The sequence below is a fragment of the Pelophylax lessonae genome (assembly GCF_965119305.1).
Source record: "Pelophylax lessonae genome assembly, chromosome: 1".
Classification (NCBI taxonomy): domain Eukaryota; kingdom Metazoa; phylum Chordata; class Amphibia; order Anura; family Ranidae; genus Pelophylax; species Pelophylax lessonae.
The window spans coordinates 416,271,556-416,295,971 of NC_138768.1; the positions used below are offsets into that span (position 1 = coordinate 416,271,556).

The window sequence follows — 24,416 nt, forward strand, 5'->3', positions numbered from 1 at the left end:
TCCTATTCACCCGTGCAGTATTATCTGGGGTGTGCGCTTACAAGAGGGATATGATCCCTGTTACCTTATGGCAACCAGGATCCGCCTCCCTACAGAGTTTAGCTGGAACGCAGGCCGGATGCCGGACTAGTAGCCGGGGAGGAGCGACGTGATTTGCACCTGAGCGCTTGCTATTCTCCGTGATCCGGTAATTAGTATATACAGCTATTCAGCATAATGCTACATAGGCATTCATTGATTTTATATTTTGTATGAGTTTTAATGAACCTGTAATAAAGGATACGATTATTGAACATACTACACCATGAGAAGTCCCTTGTCTCTCTCCTATTACTTACCCTGAGACATATAGGTGATCCCAAACACAGGAAAAGTGGACGAGAGGACCATTCAACGGCTAAATATTAGCTAAAAAGCGTTCAGGATCCTGGTTGCCATAAGGTAACAGGGATCATATCCCTCTGGTAAGCGCACACCCCAGATAATACTGCACGGGTGAATAGGAGATACCCACCACCACTGTTCCCCTGCATGGTCGCGAATACTTCACTGGGAGAATATTGGACAATTTTTTTGCACTGAACTTTGAGTGATCAAATTATAGTAGCACTGAGCAAAAAAGCACTTTTATTTGTTTGAAGTGTTATATATATATATATATATATATATGTATATATATATATAATTGTATTTAATTGGGTATTTCATGAGCACTAAGCACTTTGATTGCAGTAATATATACACACAGTTATATTCTTTTGGATACGGATGTTTACATGAATGTCACAGAGCACTTTATGTATATTTTATTAATTTTTTACATTTATGCACTTTAATAATTATTTATAAGGATTGCTATTATTTAAAAGTCCATGTCACTATAGTATAATACATACATTTCAGCACAATTTTGGAAGACAAGATATGCGCTGCCTAATTGAAGCATAGCTTCTTAATATTAGTAGAGTACTCTTTCCCTATTGGTGATTGTAAGGTAGCTGCAGTTTTGTTCACCGCTATATATAATTTAATTAATTTAGTAATCATTTGGCGCAAATATCTATAGCACTTGCACGTACTCAGCAGAAATATTTTTAAAGTGACTTTGTGCTATTACAGTAAAATATGTTGGAGGCACCTTGCTGTATGTATTTTCTATTTAGGTGACTATTATATCAGGTTCACACTAATGCGTTTTCTGTGACTCACATTTGCGCAGGCACAGCAGGCGATTCATTTAAATGGGCTACTGTACCTGCAGGAAACACAGGAAAAAGGTCCTATGAAAATGCAGCCGCAGCAAAATCGCATGGTGCAAAAGTACCATGCAATTTCCCGCACCAAAAAATGTGCTGCATTTTCAGATGCGCGGAAGTGCCAAATGGAATAAATGGCAGCCTTGCGCATCTGTAAAAGAGCAGGGAATTTTTCCTGCAGGTGGTTGTGGGAATAGGTGCCATTTACACGCTGTCCCGCACATGCAACCACCTGTAACAGTGTGAACCTAGCCATGGGCTCATTTACACTTGCGGTTGGCGGGCAATAAAACATGTTGCTGAGCCTCATTTTACAGCTCCCTATCACTCCCGCCGTTTAAGCTGCAGAGGCAGCAGCTAGAGGTTTACAGATGTCACTGCTGCAAGGTGGGGGGGGGGCAGTGTAGGTGTCAGTGAAGGGGTCAGTGTAGGGGGGTCAGTGTAGGTGTCAGTGAAGGGGTCAATGTAGGGGGGTCAGTGTAAGGGTTCAGTGAAGGGAAGTGTCAGTGTAGGGGTCAGTGTAGGGGAGCAGTGTAGGGGGGGTCAGTCTTTCCCTCTTTCTTTCCACCCCACCTACTTGCTCTCTCTCCTTCCCTCTTTCTTTCCACCCCTGTCTATCTCTCTCTCGCTCCCTGCCTCTCCTTCCCTCTTTATTTCACTCCTCCTTCTCTCTCTCTCTCTCTCACTGAATGAATTACAAGGCTGTAGAGAACAGTGCGCCATTGCAAACTTATATTCAGAGGTTTTAATTACATTATTTTAATATAGGGAGTCGTGAACTAAAGTGGGCCAGTCTAAGGCATGAAACTCCAGGGCTGAAAATGAGTCCCACTCCGGCCCTGCAAGAACAACATGTTTATATAAAGAAACCCTGTACTGAGAAATAATGGAGGGGTCAATTACCAACCTCTCTTTCTATTCTGCTGATCTACTGTAATTTCTTTAGTACTTTCTGTGTCCCAGACCTACAACAAGTATGCAGATTGGGAGTTCTGACTTGGCTGTTGCATGCTTGCTCCAGGTTAATATCACCAAAAGAATTAAAGCCAACATTTTCAAGTCTGTCAACAATGGCAGACCACATATTTCTTTAACCACTTAAGCCCTGGAAGATTTTACCGCCTTCCTGACCAGGCCCTATTTTGCGATTCGGTACTGCGTGACTTTAACGGACAATTGCGCGACGCTGTACCTAAACGAATTTGACGCCCTTTTTTTCCCCACAAAAAGAGCTTTCTTTTGGTGGTATTTGATCACCTGTGCGATTTTTTTGTATATGAAATTCCCCCCAAAAAAAATGTAAAAATCTAAATTTTTTAACATTTTTGGCCAATTTGTTATCTGCTACATATTTTTGGTAAAAAAAATCGCAATAATTTTGATTGGTTTGCACAAAAGATATTGCGTTTACTAACTAAGGGAAATGAGTAATGGCGGCGATCTGCAATTTTTTTTGTGGGACTGAGACATTGAGGCGGACAGATCGGACCCTTGACTGACATTTTTGACACTTTTGGGGGTACCAGTGACATTACTACAGTAATCAGTGCTATAAATATGCACTGTTACTGTAAAAATGACACTGGCAGGGAAGGGTTAACTTTATTGGAGAAGGAGGGGTTAAGTGTGTCCCTAGGGGCGTGCTTCTAACTGTGAAGGGATGTGGCTAGTGGTGTAACTACAGAGATATACGGTCCTGCATAGCAGGACCGTATGATCTCTGCACTTACACAGGGGAGAATGACAGGCGGCTTTGTTTACATTAGCCGCCTGCCTTTCTCCCTCTGTAACAGATGATCGCGAGTGACCGGCGGACATCGGGTCCGCCAGTCACTCGCGCGGAGGTGTCCGTGAACGAGCGGGGGCGGGAGCGCGCCTCCGGCGGCGCACGCTCGCCCCCTATTGGCTCACAGGTGAGTGACGTACCCATAAGTCACTTTGCCTGCATGGGGCTGACCGCCGCAGTATATGTACTTGCGGCGGTTGGCAATCGGTTAAGTCTAGGTTTCCTTTAAAATAACAAATGATCTTTTCCCTCTGAGAACAGAAGTTAGAGTATTCTAATCCTTACCTTTTTTGTCACTGGAGTACACAAATAACAGTCTAGTACATCTATATTCTCATAAATTGTACATCACACCTACCTATAGGATAAACTGATTTAGCCATCTGCTCAATTTCCGTCATTAATTCAGACATGATCTCAGCAAATGGATCATTCATACGACACCTTGTTTCATGAATAACTGTAGAAAATTTATGATAGAACAGAAATGAGTAGCTATGAGGTTACCTGGAAGCCTAACAGATGTATTTTTATACTGTTATTGTCCAAAATATATTCCTGTGGGTACTTACATTTCTCCGGTTTGTGCACCACTTTCTTCAGCTCTTCCAAATTTTCTTTAACTGTAGAAATGCATTCAATGTCCAGACTGGCGCAGAGTTTACTGATGTACTGCACAGCGTCTGCAGCACAACGGGACTTCCCAGTGCCCACAGAGGCTGTTAAACCAACAATCTGTTTGTTAAATGCAAAATGTTATAAGTCAATATGGGTATATTTTGTGAAAATGAATTCTTATTTTACAGCTGACACAATAAGAAACATTGCAGCTTTTAAAAAGCCTTTTATATTATTCAAGCAACCTTAAGCTGGCCATACATGAGTCAGTCTTTTTTACGTTCAGCCAGCGGGTTGAACCTCAATACACAGCCATTAATGTCTCAACCGCTGACAAAATTCCAAATCAGGCCAAATTAGCCATTTCCCTCCCCGGTGTCATGTAAGTCGTTAGTGTTACGAGGTCTCAGGTGTGAACGGGGAGCAGGTGTGTTAAATTTAGTGTTATCGCTCTCACTCTCTCATACTGGTTACTGGAAGTTCAACATGGCACCTCATGGCAAAGAACTCTGAGGATCTGAAAAAAAGGATTTTTGCTCTACATAAAGATGGTCTAGGCTATAAGAAGATTGCCAAGACCCTGAAACAGAGCTGCAGCATGGTGGCCAAGACCATACAGCGGTATAATGGGGCAGGTTCCACTCAGAACAGGCCTCGCCATGGTCGACCAAAGAAGTTGAGTGCACTTGCTCAGTGTCATATCCAGGGGTTGTCTTTGGGAAATAGACGTATGAGTGCTGCCAGCATTGCTGCAGAGGTTGAAGGGGTGAGGGGTCAGCCTGTTAGTGCTCAGACCATATGCTGCATACTGCATCAAATTGGTCTGCATGCTTGTTGTCCCAGAAGGAAGCCTCTTCTAAAGATGATGCACAAGAAAGCCCATGAGCAGTTTGCTGCAGACCAGCAGATTAACGATATGGATTGCTGGAACCATGTCCTATGGTCTGATGAGACCAAGATTAACTTTTTTTGTTCAGATGGTGTCAAGTGTGTGTCAGCAACCAGGTGAGGAGTACAAAGACAAGTGTGTCTTGCCTACAGTTAAGCATGGTGGTGGGAGTGTCATGGTCTGGGGCTGCATGAGTGATGCCGGCACTGGGGAGCTACAGTTCATTGAGGGAACCATGAATGCCAACATGTACTGTGACATACTGAAGTAGAGCATGATCCCCTCCCTTCAGAGACTGGGCCACAGGGCAGTATTTCAACATGATATCGACCCCAAACACATCTCCAAGATGATCACTGCCTTGCTGAAGAAGCTGAGGACTGGCCAAGCATGTCTCCAGACCTAAACCCTATTGAGCATCTGTGGGGCATCCTCAAACGGAAGGTGGAGGAGCGCAAGGTCTCTAACATCCACCAGCTCCGTGATGTCGTCATGGAGGAGTGAAAGAGGACTCCAGTGCCAACCTGTGAAGTTCTGGTGAACTCCATGCTCAAGAGGGTTAAGGCAGTGCTTAATAATGGTGGCCACACAAAATAATAACACTTTTGGGCCCAATTTGGACATTTTCACATAGGGGTGTACTCACTTATGTTGCCAGTGGTTTAGACATTAATGGCTGTGTTGAGTTATTTTGAGGGGACAGCAAATTTACACTGTTATACAAACTGTACACTCACTACTTTACATTGTAGCAAAGTGTAATTTCTTCAGTATTGTCACATGAAAAGATATAATAAAATATTTACAAAAATGTAAGGGGTGAACTAACTTTTGTGAGATATTGTATATAAAAATTCTGGTTTACAGGAAAATATTGAAGATGAAGGTGGACCGTGAAACTGAAGATTCAAAGTCTTAAGACACAGCCTCCTCACTGATTGTAAAAAATAGGATATCTGCAGCATGGTCTGAAGATTAGATGGGGGTGTCGTGACCACCCTTGCCACAAGACAAGTCTAGAGGTCATGACCTATAGTTGTTGTGCTGTACCACTCCAGGTGTCCCCTACTACTCCAGGATTAGAAATGAGGTTCAAGCTCGCAGCTACCATGGGTATGAGGAGAATCCTGCAAATTCTTAATCATAGAGGATAATGCATTGCATGGCCTTTGAGCTAAGGCCAGCAGGCTTAGAAGGGCCAATAAGGGGGCTTTAGGATAAGCCAGTCCTCTCACCTAAAAAGGGGGGCACAGTGCAGCCATAATGTCAATTAACTGGAAGCTAGTAAAGGGAAAGTTGACAAACTACATAGGGAGAGATTAGAGACAGTTAGAAAATTGTACTTTTTATTTTTATTTTTAGGTCTTTGAGCAATCACCCTCTTTGCTGACTTTTTTGTTCTTTAATTTTGGAATTGTTTTGTCTTTTATTTTATTTTGAGGTCAGCAGTCACTTTTAGACATTTTCCCATCCATAGAAAACTTTTTTTTATGCCTTTAAAAAAAAAAAAAATGGGCTTTTGTTTTAGGAGTGGTATTTTTTCATGTTGTTTTATTTTTTTATGTTTATAGGGCCATTTTTAATTTTTGGGTGCTTAACCACTTCAACACAGGGCACTTTTACTCAGGACAATTTTCAGCTTTCAGCGCCGTCTCACTTTGAATGACAATTGCACGGTCATTGGAAAGCATTGGGGCTATCACATAGTACTGGGGGGAGGGAAGGGTACTTTTATGCAGCTGTGTGGGCTGGCATTAAAGTGAGCATGTTGATTTGTCCTGCATAAGCAAAGAAAAAGTTTACTTTTAAAACCAACAGCTGGCAGCAGTCTTGAAAGGTTTAAAACGTTCTTACAAAATCAATCTGGAATGCACACTGCTCAAAAAAATTAAAGAAACATTTTGAAAACACATCAGATTTCAATGGGGAAAAATATCATCCTTGATATCTCTACTGATATGGACTGGGTAATGGGTTAGGAATGAAAGGATGCTGCATCGTTTAATGGAAATGAAAATTATCAACCTACAGAGGCCTGAATTCAAGAATACTCTGAAAATCAAAGTGAAAAAATGATGCAGCAGGCTAGTCCATTTTGCTGAAACTTCATTGTAGCAACTCAAAATGGTACTCAGTAGTTTGCATAGCACCCACGTGCTTGTATGCATGCCTGACAATGTCGGGAAATGCTCCTAATGAGAGGACGGCTGGTGTCCTGGGGTATTTCCTCCCAGATCTGGATCAGTGTATGCATCACTGAGCTCCTGAACAGACTGAGGTGCAACCTGGTGGCGTCAGATGGAATGAAACATAGTGTCCCAGAGGTGTTCTATTGGATTTAGGTCAGGCAAGTGTGGGGGGCCATTCAATGGTATCAATTCCTTCATTCTCCAGGAACTGGCTGCATACTCTTACCACATGAGGCTGGGCATTGTTGTGCACCAGGAGGAACCCAGGACCCACTGCACCAGTGTAGGATCTGACAATGGGTCCAAGGATTTCATTCTGATACCTAATGGCAGTCAGGGTGCTTTTGTCTAGCCTGTAGAGGTCTGTGCGTCCCTCCATGGATATGCCTCTTCAGACCATCACTGACCCACCACCACACTAGTCATGCTGAACGATGCTGCAGGCAGTATAATGTTCTCCACGGCTTCTCCAGGCCCTTTCATGTCTGTCACATGTGTTTAAGATAAACCTGCCCTCATCTGTGAAAAGCACAGGGCGCCAGTGGCGGACCTGCCAATTCTGGTGTTCAATGGCAAATGCCAATCAAGCTCCATGGTGCCAGGCAGTGAGCACAGGCACAGAGGACGTTGGGCCCTCAGGCCACCCTAAAAGTTTCTGACTGTTTGGTCAGAGGCATTCACACCAGTGGCCTGCTGGAGGTCATTTTGTAGGGCTTTGGCAGTGCTCATCCTGTTCCTCCTTGCAAAAGAAGCAGATACCGGTCCTGCTAAAGGGTTAAGGACCTTCTACAGCCCTGTCCAGCTCTCCTAGAGTAACTGCCTGTCTCCTGGAATCTCCTCCATGCTCTCAAGACACAGAAAAACTTCTGGCAATGGCACGTATTGATGTGTCATCCTGGAGGATTTGGACTGCCTGTGCAACCTCTATAGGATCCAGGTATCGCCTCATGCTACCAGTAGTGACACTGACCCTAGCCAAATGCAAAACTAGTTAAAAAAAGTCAGAAAAGAGGAGTAGGGAAAAACATGTCAGTGGCCTCCACCTGTAAAAATCATTCCTGTTTCAGGGGTAGTCTCGTTCTACCCATCTAGTGCACCTGCTGTTAATTTCATTAACACCAAAGCAGCTGAAACTGATTAACAACCCTCTCTGCTACTTACCTGACAAGATCAATATCCCAGAAATGTAATTGACTTGATTCTATACTCTGATTAAAAAGTGTTCCTTAAGTTTTTTGAGCAGTGTATTTTATTGGCCCTTTCATAATTTGCCTTACCTGAGGAAGTTTTTGACCTGGTGAGTCCAGTTTTTGGTCCAGGTACTTAAACATTAACACATTGTAGGGATGGTGTCCAATTGTATTGTGGCATTCATCAAAAATCATTAAGGTAAAGATGGACAGGGAAGACAGTAATCCGCTCTCTAAACAGTTGACAAGAATCTGAGGGGTCAAAATAATGATGTCACTCTGTTCAATGATCATCCCCACAGGAATATTATCAGCTTCCTCTCCACAAAACCCAACCACTGAATATCTGGAGAAGAAATATTACAGCAATTCAGTTACCAGAAAACAAAATAACCTTGAGATCCAAAATCTGCTACTGCTAATACTGAAATCAGACCCCCAGCTCCAGTGTAGCACTGATGCACCACATATTGTATGTATGATCAAAAGGTCTTTTAATCGGGTAGAAGCAAAAGCTGGTCCTAAAGGATGATTAAACCCAAGAACAAAAAATGTAATACAAAAGGTTCCTAACAAATAGTGTCCATGCTTTTTTTTAACTCTATTAACCACTTCAATACAGGGCATTCCCCCTGCCTGCCCAGACCAATCTTCAGGTTTCAGCATTCTCACAATTTGAATGATAATTTCTCAGTCATGCAATGCTGTGCCCAATCAAATTTTTTATAATTTTTTTCACACAAATAGAGCATTCTTTTGGTGGTATTTAATCACCACTGGGTTTTTTATTTTTTTATTTTTTTTGTATATAAGTGAAAAAAGAGCGAAAATTTATATACCGTAATATAATTTTGCAAATCAGTAATTTTTTTTCATAAATTTGGGCCAAAATGTATATGGCTACATATCTTTGGTAAAAATAGCCCAAATTAGTGGATATTATTTAATCTGTGTGAAAGTTATAGAATCTACAAGCTATGGTGCCAATCATTGAAACTTGAGCACACCTAATCACACCTGATGTACCGACAGCCTATCTCTTTTCTTGAGGCCCTGAAATGTCAGGAAAGTACAAATACCCCCCAAATGACCCTTTTTTGGAAAGTAGACATTCCAACGTATTTGGTAAACACAAAATTAAAGCAGCGCTAGCATTCAATAATAAAAATATAAATACTCGCGTTGACGTATTTCCTGTCACGCACGGAGCGGCACGTCACTTCCGGTTGGTCACTTCCTGCCCGTGGAACGCACGCCGAGCGGCGTAACCACGCGGCGAGTTTGTGTATTTTGCTTATACATTCTGCTACATTGTAAGTATGTATTTGGCTTCCAAGCACAATTAAACCTACATATACATACTTCACTATGCATGGCTTTTCTCCTTTATTCTAATGGTGGATGCGCAAGCGAACCCATGAACAGGGAAAAGCATATGGAGGAATCCTTTTAAGAATCCTGGTGCCAAGGCTTATGTGTAATATTTCTAAAGGCTCCTAATTATTGGCGTTTTGGTGAGTAGGGAACTGAGAGGGGCACCCTTCACTCTTGGAGCACTTTATTGTTTACTAGCACTGGAGCACCTTATCTTGGGATTATTATAAGGACTATAATATTTCACCTGATTGTTGATTTATATTTATGGACTTTTCTTCACTGTTTTTTAGCAATCTATTCATATTTAAAGTTCTTATTCACTATTTTCAGCACTTTATATTTTATATCACTATTGAATGTTATATATTAAGGTTGATATAACCATACACACTTTTTTAACTTGTATCACCATGAGAGTGTCATATATGTTTAATTGAAGCACACATACAGAGTATTTATATTGTTATTATTATTGAGTGCTAGCGCTGCTTTAATTTTGTGTTTACCATTTTCCCTAAGCTTTTCTTAGTGTTGCAGCAGCTGCACCTTATATACACGTTTTTAATTTACACCTTTTCACTTGAAACTTTAAGTTTAAGAGATTATCCATTAGCGCGGGTTTTAAATTAGTTTTTCACAATTCCAACGTATTTAGTAAGAGGCATAGTGAGTTTTTTGAAGTTGTAATTTTTTCCCCACAGGTCTTGGAAAATACATTTTCTTTTTTACACAAAATCACAAAATTGTCATAATTACAAGTCATTTCTCACACACAGTATATGCATACTTGCCATTACACCCCAAAATACATTCTGCTACTCCTCCTGAGTATGGCAATACCACATGTGTAAGACTTTTACACAGCCTGGCCACATACAGAGGGCTCACATGCAAGGGGCACCTTCAGGTGTTCTAGAAAAATAAATTACACATACAGTATAATTTCCTAATGACCTATCACACTTTTGAAGGCCCTGGAGCACCAGGACAATAGAATTACCCACAAAATGACCCCATTTTGGAAAGCAAACACCCCACTCTATATTCTATGAGACATAATGAGTCTTTTGAACATTTTTTTCCACATGTTTTTAGAATATGTGGAAAGAAAATGAAAATGTATTTTTTTTTATACAAAGTTGTCATTTTATAAGATATTTCTAACACATAGCATGTACATAGCAAAAATTACACCCCAAAATACATTCTGCTACTCCTCCTGAGTATGGCGATACCACATGTGTGAGACTTTTGTACAGCCTGGCCACATACAGAGGCCCGACATAACATCCAAGTGGAACCTTGAGACATTCTAGGAGCATAAATTACACATCTAATTTCATTACAACCTATCACACTTTTAAAGGCCCTGGAACACCAGGACAATGAAAACGCCCACAAAATGACCCCATTTTGGAAAGCAAACACCCCAAAGTATAGTCTATGAGTCATGGGCTGTAGATAGGTACTCAGGTACTCTAATGGGCTGCAGACAGGTATTAGGTATACTAAATGGCTTCAGAAAGGTATTCGGGTACTCTGATGGACTGCAGAGAGGTACTGGGGTACTCTGATGGGCTAGAGACAGGTATTCGGGTAATCTGATGGACTGCAGATAGGCACTCGGGCACTCTGGCTGGAGGCAGGTACTCGGATAATCTGGGCTGAAGATAGGTATTCGAGTACTCTGGGCTGGAGACAGGTACTCGGGTACCCTGATGGGCTGCAGATAGGTACTCTGGTACTCAGATGGGCTGCAGATAGGTACTCGGGTACTCTGATGGGCTGCAGATAGGTACTCAGGTACTATGATGGGCTGCAGAGAGATATTTGAGTACTCTGATGGGCTGGAGACAGGTACTCGGGTACTTTGATGGGCTGGAGACAGGTACACGGGTACTCTATTGGGCTACAGATAGGTACTCAGGTACTCTGAAGGGCTGGAGACAGGTACTCCCTTACTCTGACAGGTACTCGAGTACTCTGATGGGCTGGTGACAGGTACTCGGGTACTCTGATGGGCTGCAGATAGGTACTCTGGTACTCAGATGGGCTGCAGATAGGTACTCAGGTACTATGATGGGCTGCAGAGAGATATTTGAGTACTCTGATGGGCTGGAGACAGGTACTCGGGTACTTTGATGGGCTGGAGACAGGTACACGGGTACTTTATTGGGCTACAGATAGGTACTCAGGTACTCTGAAGGGCTGGAGACAGGTATTCAGGTACTCTGATGACAGGTACTCGGGTACTCTGATGGGCTGGTGACAGGTACTTGGCTACCCTGATGACAGGTACTCGGGTACTCTGATGGGCTGGTGACAGGTACTTGGGTACTCTGATGACATGTACTCAGATACTCTGATGAGCTGCACATAGGTACTTGGGTACTCTGGGCTGCAGATAGGTACTCAGGTACTCTGATGGGCTACAGAGAGGTACTCAGGAAACTCAGATGACAGGTACTCGAGTACTTTGATGACAGGTACTCGGGTACTCCGATGACAGGTACTCGGGTACTCCGATGGGCTGGCGACAGGAACTCGGGTACTCTGAGGGGCAATGACAGGTACTCAGGGACTCTGATGGGCTGGTGACAAGTACTTTGATGGGTACTCAGGAAACTCAGATGACAGGTACTCAAGTACAGAAGGGATGTGTTGGGGCTAGAGAGAGTACAGAGAAGGGCAACTAAACTTATCAGGGGATTAGGGGACCTTAATTACGAAGAGCGTTTAGAACTGCTTAATTTATTCTCCCTGCAGAAGAGAAGCCTGAGAGGGGACATGATAGCAATTTACAAATACCTCAACGGTAAACAGAGCATAGAAAAAAAACTATACAGTCGCAAGGAATGCATGAGGACACGAGGCCATACAATGCGATTAGAGGAGAAGCGTTTTAACCTCAGGCTACGCAGGGGGTTCTTTACAGTAAGGGCTATAAAGACTGAGTGTCTTTATTCAACCTCAACTACTATGTAACTATCAGCACACATAAGTGCATTTTTAGAATCCACTTGAAACAGCCCCATTTTTTATATTTGACCACAAAATTGGGTAGAATATTGTCTTTGTGTACACTTGAATAAACTTGAGTGTATTTTTCATGAAACAATGGGTTTGATAAATAGTTGTGCTAATATAATGTAATATCAAACAATTTCAAACACCACCATTTAATTGTACAGGGTTTCTGGTTTTGGACAGTTATACATTAGTTTTATATTTTAGGGAATTTAAATAATTTCCATGGCTAAAATGTGCAGAGTGTGTAAAAACTGAAGGGAAAAGGAGGCTTTGGCAGACTTCCACCACCGATGATGCAGCCCAGCTTAAGGGACAAATGCCATGCAACGAAGATTTCTGGATCAAGGAGGAAGGTAAGTATTTAAACAGATGAGCAGCATTAAGGATGGGGTGGAAAGAATTTTATAAGGTCAAGTTGTTCTTTAAAGTAAAGCTGTGAATTCTGTAAAATCTTTAACCCTTCACCCCACCCTAAGCACCTCAGATTATTACACTTAACTTCATAGTTGTTTTCTCACAGTTTAGACTGCCCCCCACTGAAGATCACAGGCAATTGCACAGTAAGTGGCCTTGACCATTCAATCCACCCCCACTACTTGTGACAGTGCTGGGATCTTCTGACTAACCCCTCAGGTTCCAACCCTCTATTCTGGGGAAACAAATCACTTGTCACTTTCTTCTCCATACCTGGAAGTTCTGTGATTGTTACAAAGGAATAGAGATAAAGGGTAAGTACTGGGCTGGATTTTTTTTGTTTGGTTTTGAAAGCTGAGAGTACTCTGTCACATAAATTTCAGGTGTAGGGAATGTCCACAGTGTGGTTCAACAGACCATGAGGCCTGGTTCACACCTATGCAGTTTGCTTTTGATCTGTTTCTGCAGTGCTTTTTGTTGTGAATTTTTCACACGCATTTTAGCGCATTTTTTGCAAGTTTTTATGCTTTTTTTTGGCCAAATTGTTGTTAAGCAAATTAAAAAATGCAAAACGCAAATTGCACCACATGCTTTTCTGCAGCTTCTCTGTTGAAGTCTATTAAACCAAAAACGCACCGTTTTGCGTTTAAAAATGTCCCTTTTCAAAAATGCGGCGGCTGAAAAAAGCACAGATGTGAACGTGTCCAATAGAAAACCATGTCAAATGGACTGCAGTGCTTTTCTGCAAAAAGCGCCAAAAAACACATAGATGTGAACTGAGCCATGAAACACCTAAAGGAGGCTTACAACCCAGCCTTAACCCACACAGTTTGGGTAGAGTTCTTTCTTACACCAGTCATATAATTTTTAGTACATACCCGCTATCTTCAAAATACTGGTAGAAAATATTTTTCTGTTGCTCATACACTGGCACTTTAGTAGCCATAAACACAACCTTTCCCCTTTGATTTGCAGGAATAGATTTTAGATGGTGATCACAAATCGATAATGCCACAAATGTTTTTCCACATCCTGTATCAATAACAAAAGTAAGGATTCAATTAAACAACACAGATTCCCTGTCTACATCATGCACACAGAAGCAGATAACCAAGAAGGGTCAGGAAGGATTGCAAAAACATGGCAGTATTCTTTGAAAGGCTTTAGATTATTGAACATTAAAGTTATTGTCAGACATCGCTGTTTTAATATTAGGTAAATCTTTTTAAATGTATTTACATAAATCTCAGCAAACAATAGTTTTGATGCTGACAATCGTGCAATGGCTACATTAATTAATATATTACTTATAGCAGTTTCACAAACAACTTCAGCTTTAAGGCCCAGTTAAACCCTCTTAAATACTTACTATAATGCAGTTTGGCTGTGTATACAGCAATAAATGTGCTTTTTTTTTTACTATATTTTCTCAGCTAAGTATTGCAGCAAGGGTTAATTTTTCACTGCTAACACATAGGAGAGTTGGATATCTCCTGCACCCCAACAAGCCCAAAGATCGCTGCTATAATCAACATTACTCCAATTCACTGAGCATGGGGTGTTTCGAAGAGCTGGACTGCTGTGCGTGTCCATTTCTTCTAGTGATGCCAGCACAGTTTTTGTTTTTTTCTTACCAAATCAATAAATCAGGAGAGTTGAATAGGAGAAATATTTTTTCCCATGGTTGCTACCCCTCACAGACCAGAATTACGCTTCCCTCATCCAGAATATTGGGATTTTTTAAAGACTTGTTTAGTCTCACAAGTTATTTGGTAATGATGGTTGGAAGTTCCTACAGACAATCCTCCCAAACCCAAAACTCCACTGTTGAATGTTAGTGATCCTAGCAGGTGCCTCTTAGGGACCAATTTATTCTTCTTAAATAATTAACGTTATACCTACCTCCCAGATCACTAGAGGGAAATAAGCCAAAAAAAAAAAAAAAGAGGAATGCAGCTACCACGTCTAATGATTGGTAAGCTGCAATATATTACATTTATAATTTTGGGTTTATTACCACTTTAACCCGCCATTGCAATGTAATAACCTTATCTTCTTTTAATTATAATAAAGTCCATATTTAAATGAAATAATACAACAGAATTAACAACAAGAAAAAAAAAAATTAAGAGGGTTCAACTAGGCTTTAACAAATATAGGTGATAAATGTAAAGAATGTGACAAAAATCACTTAATAAATGTCTGTTAAACATTAAAAAAAGAAAATCAACATTCTGCACTGGCATTGGGATCAATTAGGAAAGATTTATGGTAACAAATAAAGCTGTAGGTCATTTTTAAATGATTTTTACAGTGTTACAAAAATGTGTTAAAGTAGAACTATAGGCAAAATCTTTTCTTTAATTTTGGATAGAGCAAAGGAGGGACATAGCCAAACAGTGAGAAGAATTCCCTGCAAATTAAAGGAAACTCTTATGGCCCGTACACACGATCCGAAAATCGGACGAAAAATAACGCTTGTGAAAAGATCAGACGATAATCTGATCGTTCGTACACAGCTTACGAGAGGCGATCACGACAGTTCGCCCGATATTATCCGGTCGTGCAAGCATAAAAATTTTGATCGTATTATAACACATCGTACGATAATCGTATTATCAGTATGTTGTTCGCCTGAAAAAAATGGTGAGCAGTAGACAGCGCATGAGCAGTAGACATCATTTCCCCTCACATGCTACAGCGTGGTTTACGCATACCGGAAGCTTTTGAATCATCATCCGAGAAAATTCGTATCGTAAGTAACCTCTCCCATTTGCGAATATAATTGAGAGTTCCTAGCAACCAAACAAAAATGGACGGAACGTCGTCCGATTTTCGGATCGTGTGTACTGGGCATTAGGGACCCTCAGGTCACCAGAAATAAGTGGAAAAAAAGTGTTCCCATTTAAAGATTTCCCCACTATTACTTTTCTGGGGACCACCAAACATTTGGTATTTTCTTCATTTTCAATGATAATGGCAAACAGGACAAATAGAGAGGATGAATCTCCTTAATGGGGACACAGCCAGCAATAAAAACTGACAGGTATTCTAATCCCTCTCCACTCTATTCAAAACTAAAAAAAAAAGTTTTTCCTTTTTCCGTTATAATTGAAGTTGAAGTTAACATTACATTTTGCTGACTTCTCAGTCCAATAAACTGACCTGTCGGGGCGCATATAATTGTGTTATTGCCTCTGTATGCAGGCTGAGCCAACTCTTCTTGATACTTTCTGAGCTTCAAAGTTTTTACTGATGTAGGGATGGAAACTAAAAAAGCATAAGCCAAAAAATATACAATTTAATATCATGAAACATTTACAATTGTTCTATCAAACAGAATAACCTAATATTAATATTGGCATTCAAAAAAAATTTAACAGAACCTTCAAAGGGAAAACTGGAAGCCTGTTTAGGAGCCTTCCTGGTAGTAACATAGGTGTTTCTTACTTCAAGCAAGTCTCAGACTTTCTCTGCAATGGAAAATTTCTCTGATTGTGGCACAACAAGCTATCTCACCACGCTGGTAGCTTGAAAATCACAAAGCATCTTTACTCCCATAAGGCTTTCAAAAGCCATTTTGGGCTTCCAACATGATAAGCCAGCTTTTACAAGGCAGATAAGAAGAGGAAATAAGGAGGGGTGGGAGTAGCTGTACCAAATGAAAACTGGTGGGGCTTATTAGAAGTTTGCCTACTCTCTACGTTAAAAGGAATTCAAATAATTGCTTACAAAGATGTAAATTCCAAAAACAGGTGCCCCCACATAAGACGCCTCCTTATAAAACCAAACAGGTCTCACACAGCTTGGAACATGGTTCTCTACCTGAAACCTCATTTCGATTGTTTAGTGTAAATCCTAAACATTACTATGTCTGCATATACTCACTCATTTTAGGAAGCTTTGCAGCGGGCTCACAATCCTGCTCGGGTTCTCCAGTGGCTTCAAATTTGAAGAACAAAGACAATTAAAACAAGCCCTATATTGCTTCAATCTATAGTACCATACAAAAATATGTACATTCTAACAAATGGAACAGGCAGCACATCAAATAGTTATAATTACCAATGAGTTTAGTTAAATGAGTATATTTACTATTGGGACAAAACACCAAATATTAGCAATTATTACCTCAAAACCATTTAAAGTAGAACTATAGGCAAAACCTTTTTTCCCCATTTTGGACAGAATAAGGGAGGGTTATAAACACTGTCAGATTTTTTTTTCCGCCATCTGTGTCCCATATCTGAGATGTCCCTTCACTTCCTGACCCATAGCGAAACAAGAAGTGAGTGGAAATCCCTGCAAATTAAAGGAATCCTTTGGGGATCCCCACGTCACCAAAACTAGAGTCCCCATTGGAACATTTCCCCTCTATTACTTTTCTAAATAAAATCCAAAATGTAGGATTTTCTTTTACTTTCACTTTCAGGCTCCGTTCACACATGCTGTGGCCGTGGCTTACAGCATGGGGTCCGATACGTCCCTATTCACCAGGTGCGGTTCAGGTCCGAAATTTGCCTGAATTTGCACCTGAATTGGACCAGAAGATGCACAGGACCCTTCTTCAATGTGGGCCGCCGCCGCCCTGGAGCTCTGTGTACCGGCTCCATCGAGCTGGTCACCCTCCTGTCATGCGAATTGGATGGGGGGAAACCCACATCCAATCCACATATGTGTGAACCAGGCCTCAATGATAATGGTACAAAAGGACAAATAGGCAGAGTGAATCTTCCTAATGAGGGCACAGACAGCAAAAAGACCTGACTGGGATTCTAATCCATCCACCAACTCGATCTAAAACCAAAAAATAATAATTTTGCCTTAAGTTATACTTTAGGACATGTCTAGAATAGTTAGCTATATGAAAAAAAATATGTGCAGCACATCTCTGCAATACATGCACATTTTCCTAAATGACCCAGCAAGTATAGAAAAAAACTTGTTTAGCTGCCAGAAATTCACTCAGGTCCTGTTGTAGGCTGATAAAATATAGTATATTTATTGACTGAATTGTGTCAGCCCTGCCCATTATCTTTTTGATCTGTAGTCCCAAGATAAAATGTACAGGGGCTTTTCAGGCTTTTTGACATAACACAAGTAGTGTGACTAGGATAGTTCTGCATTTACAGAATAACAGGTACTTTTTTCCTTTCTAAACAAATAAAATAAAACATTTTTTATATATTTAACAGACCATTGGTGCCTGTGGCTGTCAAGGAAACTCTGACGAGTGAGCGTTGGGTGGGGCGAAGCCGCCCTGTCTGTGTCGATACTATTTTTTCCTGAGATCTTTAAAACGACACAGCGATATTTAAAGTGATATTAAATCTTCATTTTTTTGTTATTAAAATAATAAACATGTTATACTTACCTACTGCTCTTCAGTGAGTGTCCCCATAGGAAACAGCTTTCTATGGGGGCACTCGCCAAAGAGTAGGGGCCAGGAGTGCCGGTGAGGAACCCAAGAAGAGGTGGATCGAGGCTGCTCTGTGCAATTAAATTGCACAGAGAAGCTAAGTATAACGTTTTTATTATTTTAAAGACACAAAATCAAAGGTTTAATATTACTTCAAATATTCCTGTGGCGTTTTAAATATCACAGCAAAATATAGTTTTATTGTAACAACTTTAATGATAACATAGCAGCCTACACTGTCAATGTGTGTGTTTCCAAATCTAAAAGTGGTGCTAGGATCAGCTATAGATTTTTACCAAATTTAAAATGTATTTAAGTAGCAAATTTCAGTGTGAAATTCCCTCCTTTATTGAGTGCATAGGTAAAGGGTCTTTCCTGGGTTGGAAAACTGGGTGATGCAACTCATCATCACTATTTTTGTAGGCTGGGATGTCTGTTGTGTAATCATTATTATGGACCTCTGAAGTAGTTAGGCTGCTTTCAAATGTTGAAAACATGCCAAAGTACTACAAGTGACATCTTACCACACTGGTAGCTTAAAAATCACAAAACATCTTTACTCCTGAAAGTCTTTCAAAACATGCTGTAACACATGCCACCAGCCAATTGCCATTCTGGGCTTCCAACGTGATAAGCCAGCTTAAAAGGCAGATAAAAAGAGGAAAAGTATGGGCTGTGGGAGTCACTGTACCAAATGAAAACTGGTGGGGCCTATTAGAGTTTTGCCTACTTTATATGTTATAATGATTTCAAATAATTGCTTACAAAAGGTGAAAAATCAAAGAACAGGTGCCCACATAAGACGTCTCCATTTAACACCAAACAGGTCTCACACAGCTTGGAACATGGTTCTTTACCTGAAACCTCATTTTGATTTTTTAGTGTAAATCTCAACTCACTCATTTTAGGAAGCTTTGCAGCGGGCCCACAATCCTGCTCCGGTTCTTCAGGGGCTTTAAATTTGAAAAAAAAAGACAATTAATGCAAGCCGGAAATTCACTCACTGTAGTCCTAAAAAGCTGCCAAAATATAGCGTATTTATTGACTAAATAGTGTCAGCCCTGCCCATTGTCGTTTTGATTTGTAGTCTCAAGATAAAATCTACAGGGGCTTTTCAGGCTCCCTGACATAACACAACTAGTGTGACTAGGATAGGTCTGAATTTACACAATAACGGGTATTTTTTTTCCGTACCCAATAAATAAAACAAAATATTTTTGGTTTATTTAACAGACCATTGGCTCTCGCTGCTGTCAATCAAACTCTGGGACAAGTAAGTGGGGGTGCGGGGCTGAGCCGCCCAGTCTGTGTCAACACAGGAATATTTAAAGTGATATTAAACCTTCATTTTTTTGTTATTAAAATAATAAACATGCTATACTTACCTGCTGCTCTTCGGTGAGTGCCCGATAGGAAGCCGCTTTCTATGGGGGCACTCACCAAAGAGGAGGGGCCAGGAGTGTCGGCGGGGAACCCAAGAAGAGGAGGATAGGGGCTTCTCGGTGCAATCTAATTGCACAGAAGTATAACGCTAAGTATAACGTGTTTACTATTTAATAACACAAATTCAAAGGTTTAATATAAGTTTCAATATTCCTGTGGCGTTTTAAAGATCACAGCAAAATATAGTTTTATTGTAACAACATTATTGATAACATAGCAGCCTACACTGTCAATGTGTGGGTTTCCAAAACTAGAAGTGGTGCTAAGATCAGCTATAGATTATTACTGAATTGCAGATTTTTTTTAAGTAACAAATTTCAGTGTGGAATTTTCTCCTTTATTTATTGAATACATAGGTAATAGGTCTTTCCTGGGTCAGAAAACTGGGTGACACAACCTATCACCACTATTTGTGTAGGTTGGGATGTCTGTTGTGAATATGTTACCATTATCATGGACTTCTGACATAGGCTGCATATATATGTTAAAAAAAAACCAAGATGCTACAAGTGACACAATCTAACATGAAGTGTTTTTTTCCCAAAATAGAGAGGGGTCAACACCATTAAATGTGTTTGGGAATGAGATTCCCTCTCATTTGTACTAAAGGTAGACAATTGCAAGCAGCAAAAACAGAACATTGATAGCAAAAAGGATCCATGCACAATTCCTGCAGTCTTCTAAATGATCTTTTCTAAAGTCAAACTGCCTCTGCCAATGTCTTTTCTATTCTGTATAATTAAGGCAAGGTTTGGGTCGTGGCAGAGAGCAAATATTACAATGTTGGCCACAGAGAGTCATAAATAGGTAAAAGGACACAACTAAATACAAAATAATTATGTCAAAGTATAGAAAAAGTATTAATGCGCCTCTATCAAACTGTCAGAAGAACCCATTTCTGGATGTTATGGGTCACGACTCTAGATAATACAGTACATTTAATACAGATAATTATGTGGTATAAGATTAATTTGTGATCTCTTGTAGGTTATATTAGAGTGTGATCCACTTGTATTGTATAATTTCTCTAAAATTAAGGGGACTTTGAACCAGTTACCTGACAGACATTGATTATCCAATACAGGCTCTTCAGAGAACTGAATCATCATGAAAGGACTGACTAATTCCATTTGGTCATCAGTGGACATCGTCTTCTCTAAAAATACAAAGCATGGTATATGCTGAATTGGTAGGCATCACAAATGCTGGATAATATATTTTATGATATGGAAGGGAAGGGAAAAGAGGATAGAAGAGGAGAGGATATGAGAAGAAAGAAGAGGAGGGAGGGGAAGGAGAGGAGAACAGACGAGGGGGGAGGAGAGAAAAGAGGGAAGAGGAGAGGCAAGTGAGAGGGAAAGGGGAGAGGAGAAAAGAGCGAGAGGGGAGAAGAAAAGAGAAGAGAGGGAGAAGATAAGAGAAGAGAAGAGAGGGAGAAGATAAGAGAAGAGAAGAGAGGGAGAAGATAAGAGAAGAGACGAGAGGGAGAAGAGAAAAGAGAAGAGAAGAGAAAAGAGAAGAGAAAAGAGGGAGAAGAGAAAAGAGGGAGAAGAAAAGAGAAGAGAAGCGAAAAGAGAAAAGAGAAAAGAGAAAAGAGAAAAGAAGGAGAAGATAAGAGAAGAGAAAAGAGGGAGAAGAGAAAAGAAAAGAGGGAGAAGAGAAAAGAAAAGAGGGAGAAGAGAAAAGAAAAGAGGGAGAAGAGAAGAGAAAAGAGGGAGAAGAGAAAAGAAAAGAGGGAGAAGAGAAGAGAAAAGAGGGAGAAGAGAAAAGAAAAGAGGGAGAAGAGAAGAGAAAAGAGGGAGAAGAGAAGAGAAAAGAGGGAGAAAAGAAGAGAAAAGAGGGAGAAAAGAAGAGAAAAGAGGGAGAAAAGAAGAGAAAAGAGGGAGAAGAGAGGGAGAAGAGAAGGAGAGACAAGGGAATGGGGAAAAGAGGGAGTGAAGAGGAAAGAAGAGAAGACAAGAGAAGATGAGAGGGAAGGAGAAAAGAGAAGATGAAAGGAGAGAAGAAAAAAGAAGAGGGAGAGGAGAGAAGAAAAAAGAAGAGGGAGAGGAGATAAGAAAAAAAGAAAAGGGAGAGGAGAGGAGGCACAAGGGAGAGGGGAGAAGGAAAACAGGGAGAGGAGCAAAGAGGAGAGGAGAGAGTAGGAGAGAAGAGGGGAGGGGTTGGAGTGTGCAGTAATTCATAGCAACTAATAGGATTCAGTTTACTGTACATAGAAAAGTAAAATATGAGTTTTATTTCGTTGTACTGATTTCACTGCATTTACCAATACTAAATAATGGTGCTTTTTTGGTTGTTAAATTCAAACGTTAACTCCACTTTTCAAAACAGATTTAAAAGAAACTTTTCCTGAGAGAAATATGAAGGCTGCTATTGCTTACCCCTCATGCTAAGGTTTCATTACTTTCAATCATTAACCCAGAACAAGTATGTAGGTAAGGATATTATGCTGATTTTTATAACCTGCACATATGTTCCAGGTCAGCAATTCACATTTTTAGAAGGAAACCAGTAATGGCAGCCCCTATAGTCATTTTATTCAGCTTAGTTTGTCGTCTATTGGGCTACAAAGTAGTATTGGTAGGAGTGAAAAGCACAGTTATCAGGATAAATATTTTCCATTTTCTGGTTCACAGTACATCAGTTGGTTATCAAATCACCTGTGTCTCCTTTCCAAACTGCCAGGACTTCTTTGCATTCATAGCATTCCAAGGCTAGAGTAAATGTCTTTGGCCATTCTTCTTTATCAGATCGGAGAAGGCAGTCAACAAGCTTTTCTGCTCCAGCAATCTTACCTTTAATATCTGTTTCCTGATTGCAGAGCAGAAGACAAAATAAATTCCTTTTAGCAACCGCAGAACTTATGTATTGTAGTATACAAAACAGAGTTAAAGCTGAAGTCTAGTATGATCTTAATTGCATATGTTCATTGGCCCAGTTTGGCACAATACATATCTATTACCTGAGGGACTGCTGGGGAAGCTGACAGTCATTGTAGTAGTTGGTACTGCTAAAGTGAAAGCATGATCTTCTGGGTTTTCGTCCATTCTGTTCGAGTGGCTTCTCTACCACAAGGGGTTGCTCGCTCAGCACTGCCGATATTCATGGAACGCCTTGTATTTTTATAATTTATACAAGTGTGTTCTCTGATTGGCCAAAGTGGAGACTGTGACATCACCAGAGGCCTGACTAAACTCGTGCGACCCCTAATTTAATTTGACCCACCCCTTCCTGTCAAGGTCACACCCCTTCCTGTTTAAGACACCCCCCTGTCATCTGCAAACCACACCCCTTCCTCTTTAGGCTTCACCAACGCAGCGGCTGGTGTGAATGGACCCTAAGCTGTGTTGAGAGGCTTCTGGTTGCTTCAAGTAGGTTTTCCGTACCTATGCAAGTCTATTGGAATGCAAAATCTGCATTAGGCACAGGTAAATATAGGTCGGAAGGAGGTCAAGTGCACCTGTCAATGATTTCTGAATGATCACTGAAACATCTCAAACTGATGTCAGAACAAATGCCAGTGCTAAGTGATAACAAAAGCACTTCCAGTGGTGGAAGTGTTCATATTCACCTGCTAACATACCCCTAAATGACATAACATCGGGCCAGCAGATAGGGTTGGGCTAAATTATCCATATTTGTGGATTATTGAACATACAATGCTGATCTGACAACACAGGTACCGCTCTTGGCTGTCAGTGCCACTTATCCCAGGAGGAACACTGGGGATGGGGACCTGCCCAACTAAAGTTCCATTTGCGGGTGGTCATGTGACATTCACAAACCAGTTTAATAGTCAAAGCATTAATCACCAAAAATGACCCCAAAATATGTCAACACACAGACTGAAAGATCTTTTACCTGTGTATGTTTACTTACAATACATTTTGCTAAATAAAACAGGATTAACTGGCATTAAGATGTTCCTTTAGAGAAAAACCTAAGACAAATAAGCAGGTTGCAAAAACCATGAGCAAAAAAAGTATATGTTTCAGGTTTACTTCTACAAAAGCCTGGTATGCCGCAGAGGAGGGTAGGCAGAGCATTAGGCTGCCAAGACCTGCTGCCAGTGCCACACTTACTAGTATTGGCAGCCGCTAGTTGTATTAAGTGCGGTCGCTGGGCTGTCCAATCGTCAGGCCAGTCATCGGCCATCGGCCGCCGGCCGGTATTATCATACTGGCAGTAGTGTGGGTGATTTATGGGGGCGCCAGACCGATTTACCTCCTAGGCCCTGCCACCCGGTCCAGTCCGGCCCATAAGACTGGAGCTACACTAAAAGTATAGTGCAAGCGGTGGGGACTCTTTTCGTGCAAGAGGCGGGAGGAGGCTGTTTTTTATTTAATGCCTTTTATTTAATGCCCTGGGGATGACTTTTTTGCTGCCCCCCTGTAAAGTGCCACCCTAGGCCTGAGCCTTGGAGCCTTGTTGGCCCAGGCCAAGATACAGCGTTGCGCTGACCTCTGCTGCTATCTGATATAATCCTGCCCGCAAAATCCAGATAGATGGTGGTCTTATTTTCCATTCATCTGGCAGATCGGATCAGATAAGATCGGATGAAAATGGACAGGCGGTTTGATTTCACTCCATCTCCCCAAAGAGGAGAGCGGGACTATGTTAGTCTCCGCTCTGCACAGTGAGCAGAGATGGACCTGTCATCCGCCTGCTCAGCAGGGATCAGCAGAGCGATCCCCAACTGAGCAAGCGGATCCTGCAAAACTTAGGTGCGCGTGTAAAAGGAGCCTAATGCCATCAACATCAATAAAATAACTTTAATTAATAGTGAAGAGGATTAGAAACATTCT

At 40.9% G+C, this 24,416-nt stretch overlaps 1 protein-coding gene across 1 annotated transcript in view; it reads right to left on the minus strand.

Moving 5' to 3' along the window:
- Positions 1 to 24,416, minus strand: part of LOC309561775 (antiviral innate immune response receptor RIG-I-like) — a 67,876-nt gene that overhangs the window by 37,790 nt on the left and 5,670 nt on the right. Inside the window, exons 5-13 of the mRNA XM_082265795.1 lie at positions 22,272 to 22,422; positions 20,669 to 20,767; positions 19,068 to 19,121; positions 16,638 to 16,691; positions 15,915 to 16,019; positions 13,628 to 13,781; positions 8,016 to 8,274; positions 3,615 to 3,777; positions 3,401 to 3,502 (exon numbers count right to left, since the gene is read on the minus strand). Coding sequence (XP_082121921.1) covers positions 3,401 to 3,502; positions 3,615 to 3,777; positions 8,016 to 8,274; positions 13,628 to 13,781; positions 15,915 to 16,019; positions 16,638 to 16,691; positions 19,068 to 19,121; positions 20,669 to 20,767; positions 22,272 to 22,422 — 1,141 coding nt within the window. The remainder of the gene's footprint in view (positions 1 to 3,400; positions 3,503 to 3,614; positions 3,778 to 8,015; positions 8,275 to 13,627; positions 13,782 to 15,914; positions 16,020 to 16,637; positions 16,692 to 19,067; positions 19,122 to 20,668; positions 20,768 to 22,271; positions 22,423 to 24,416) is intronic.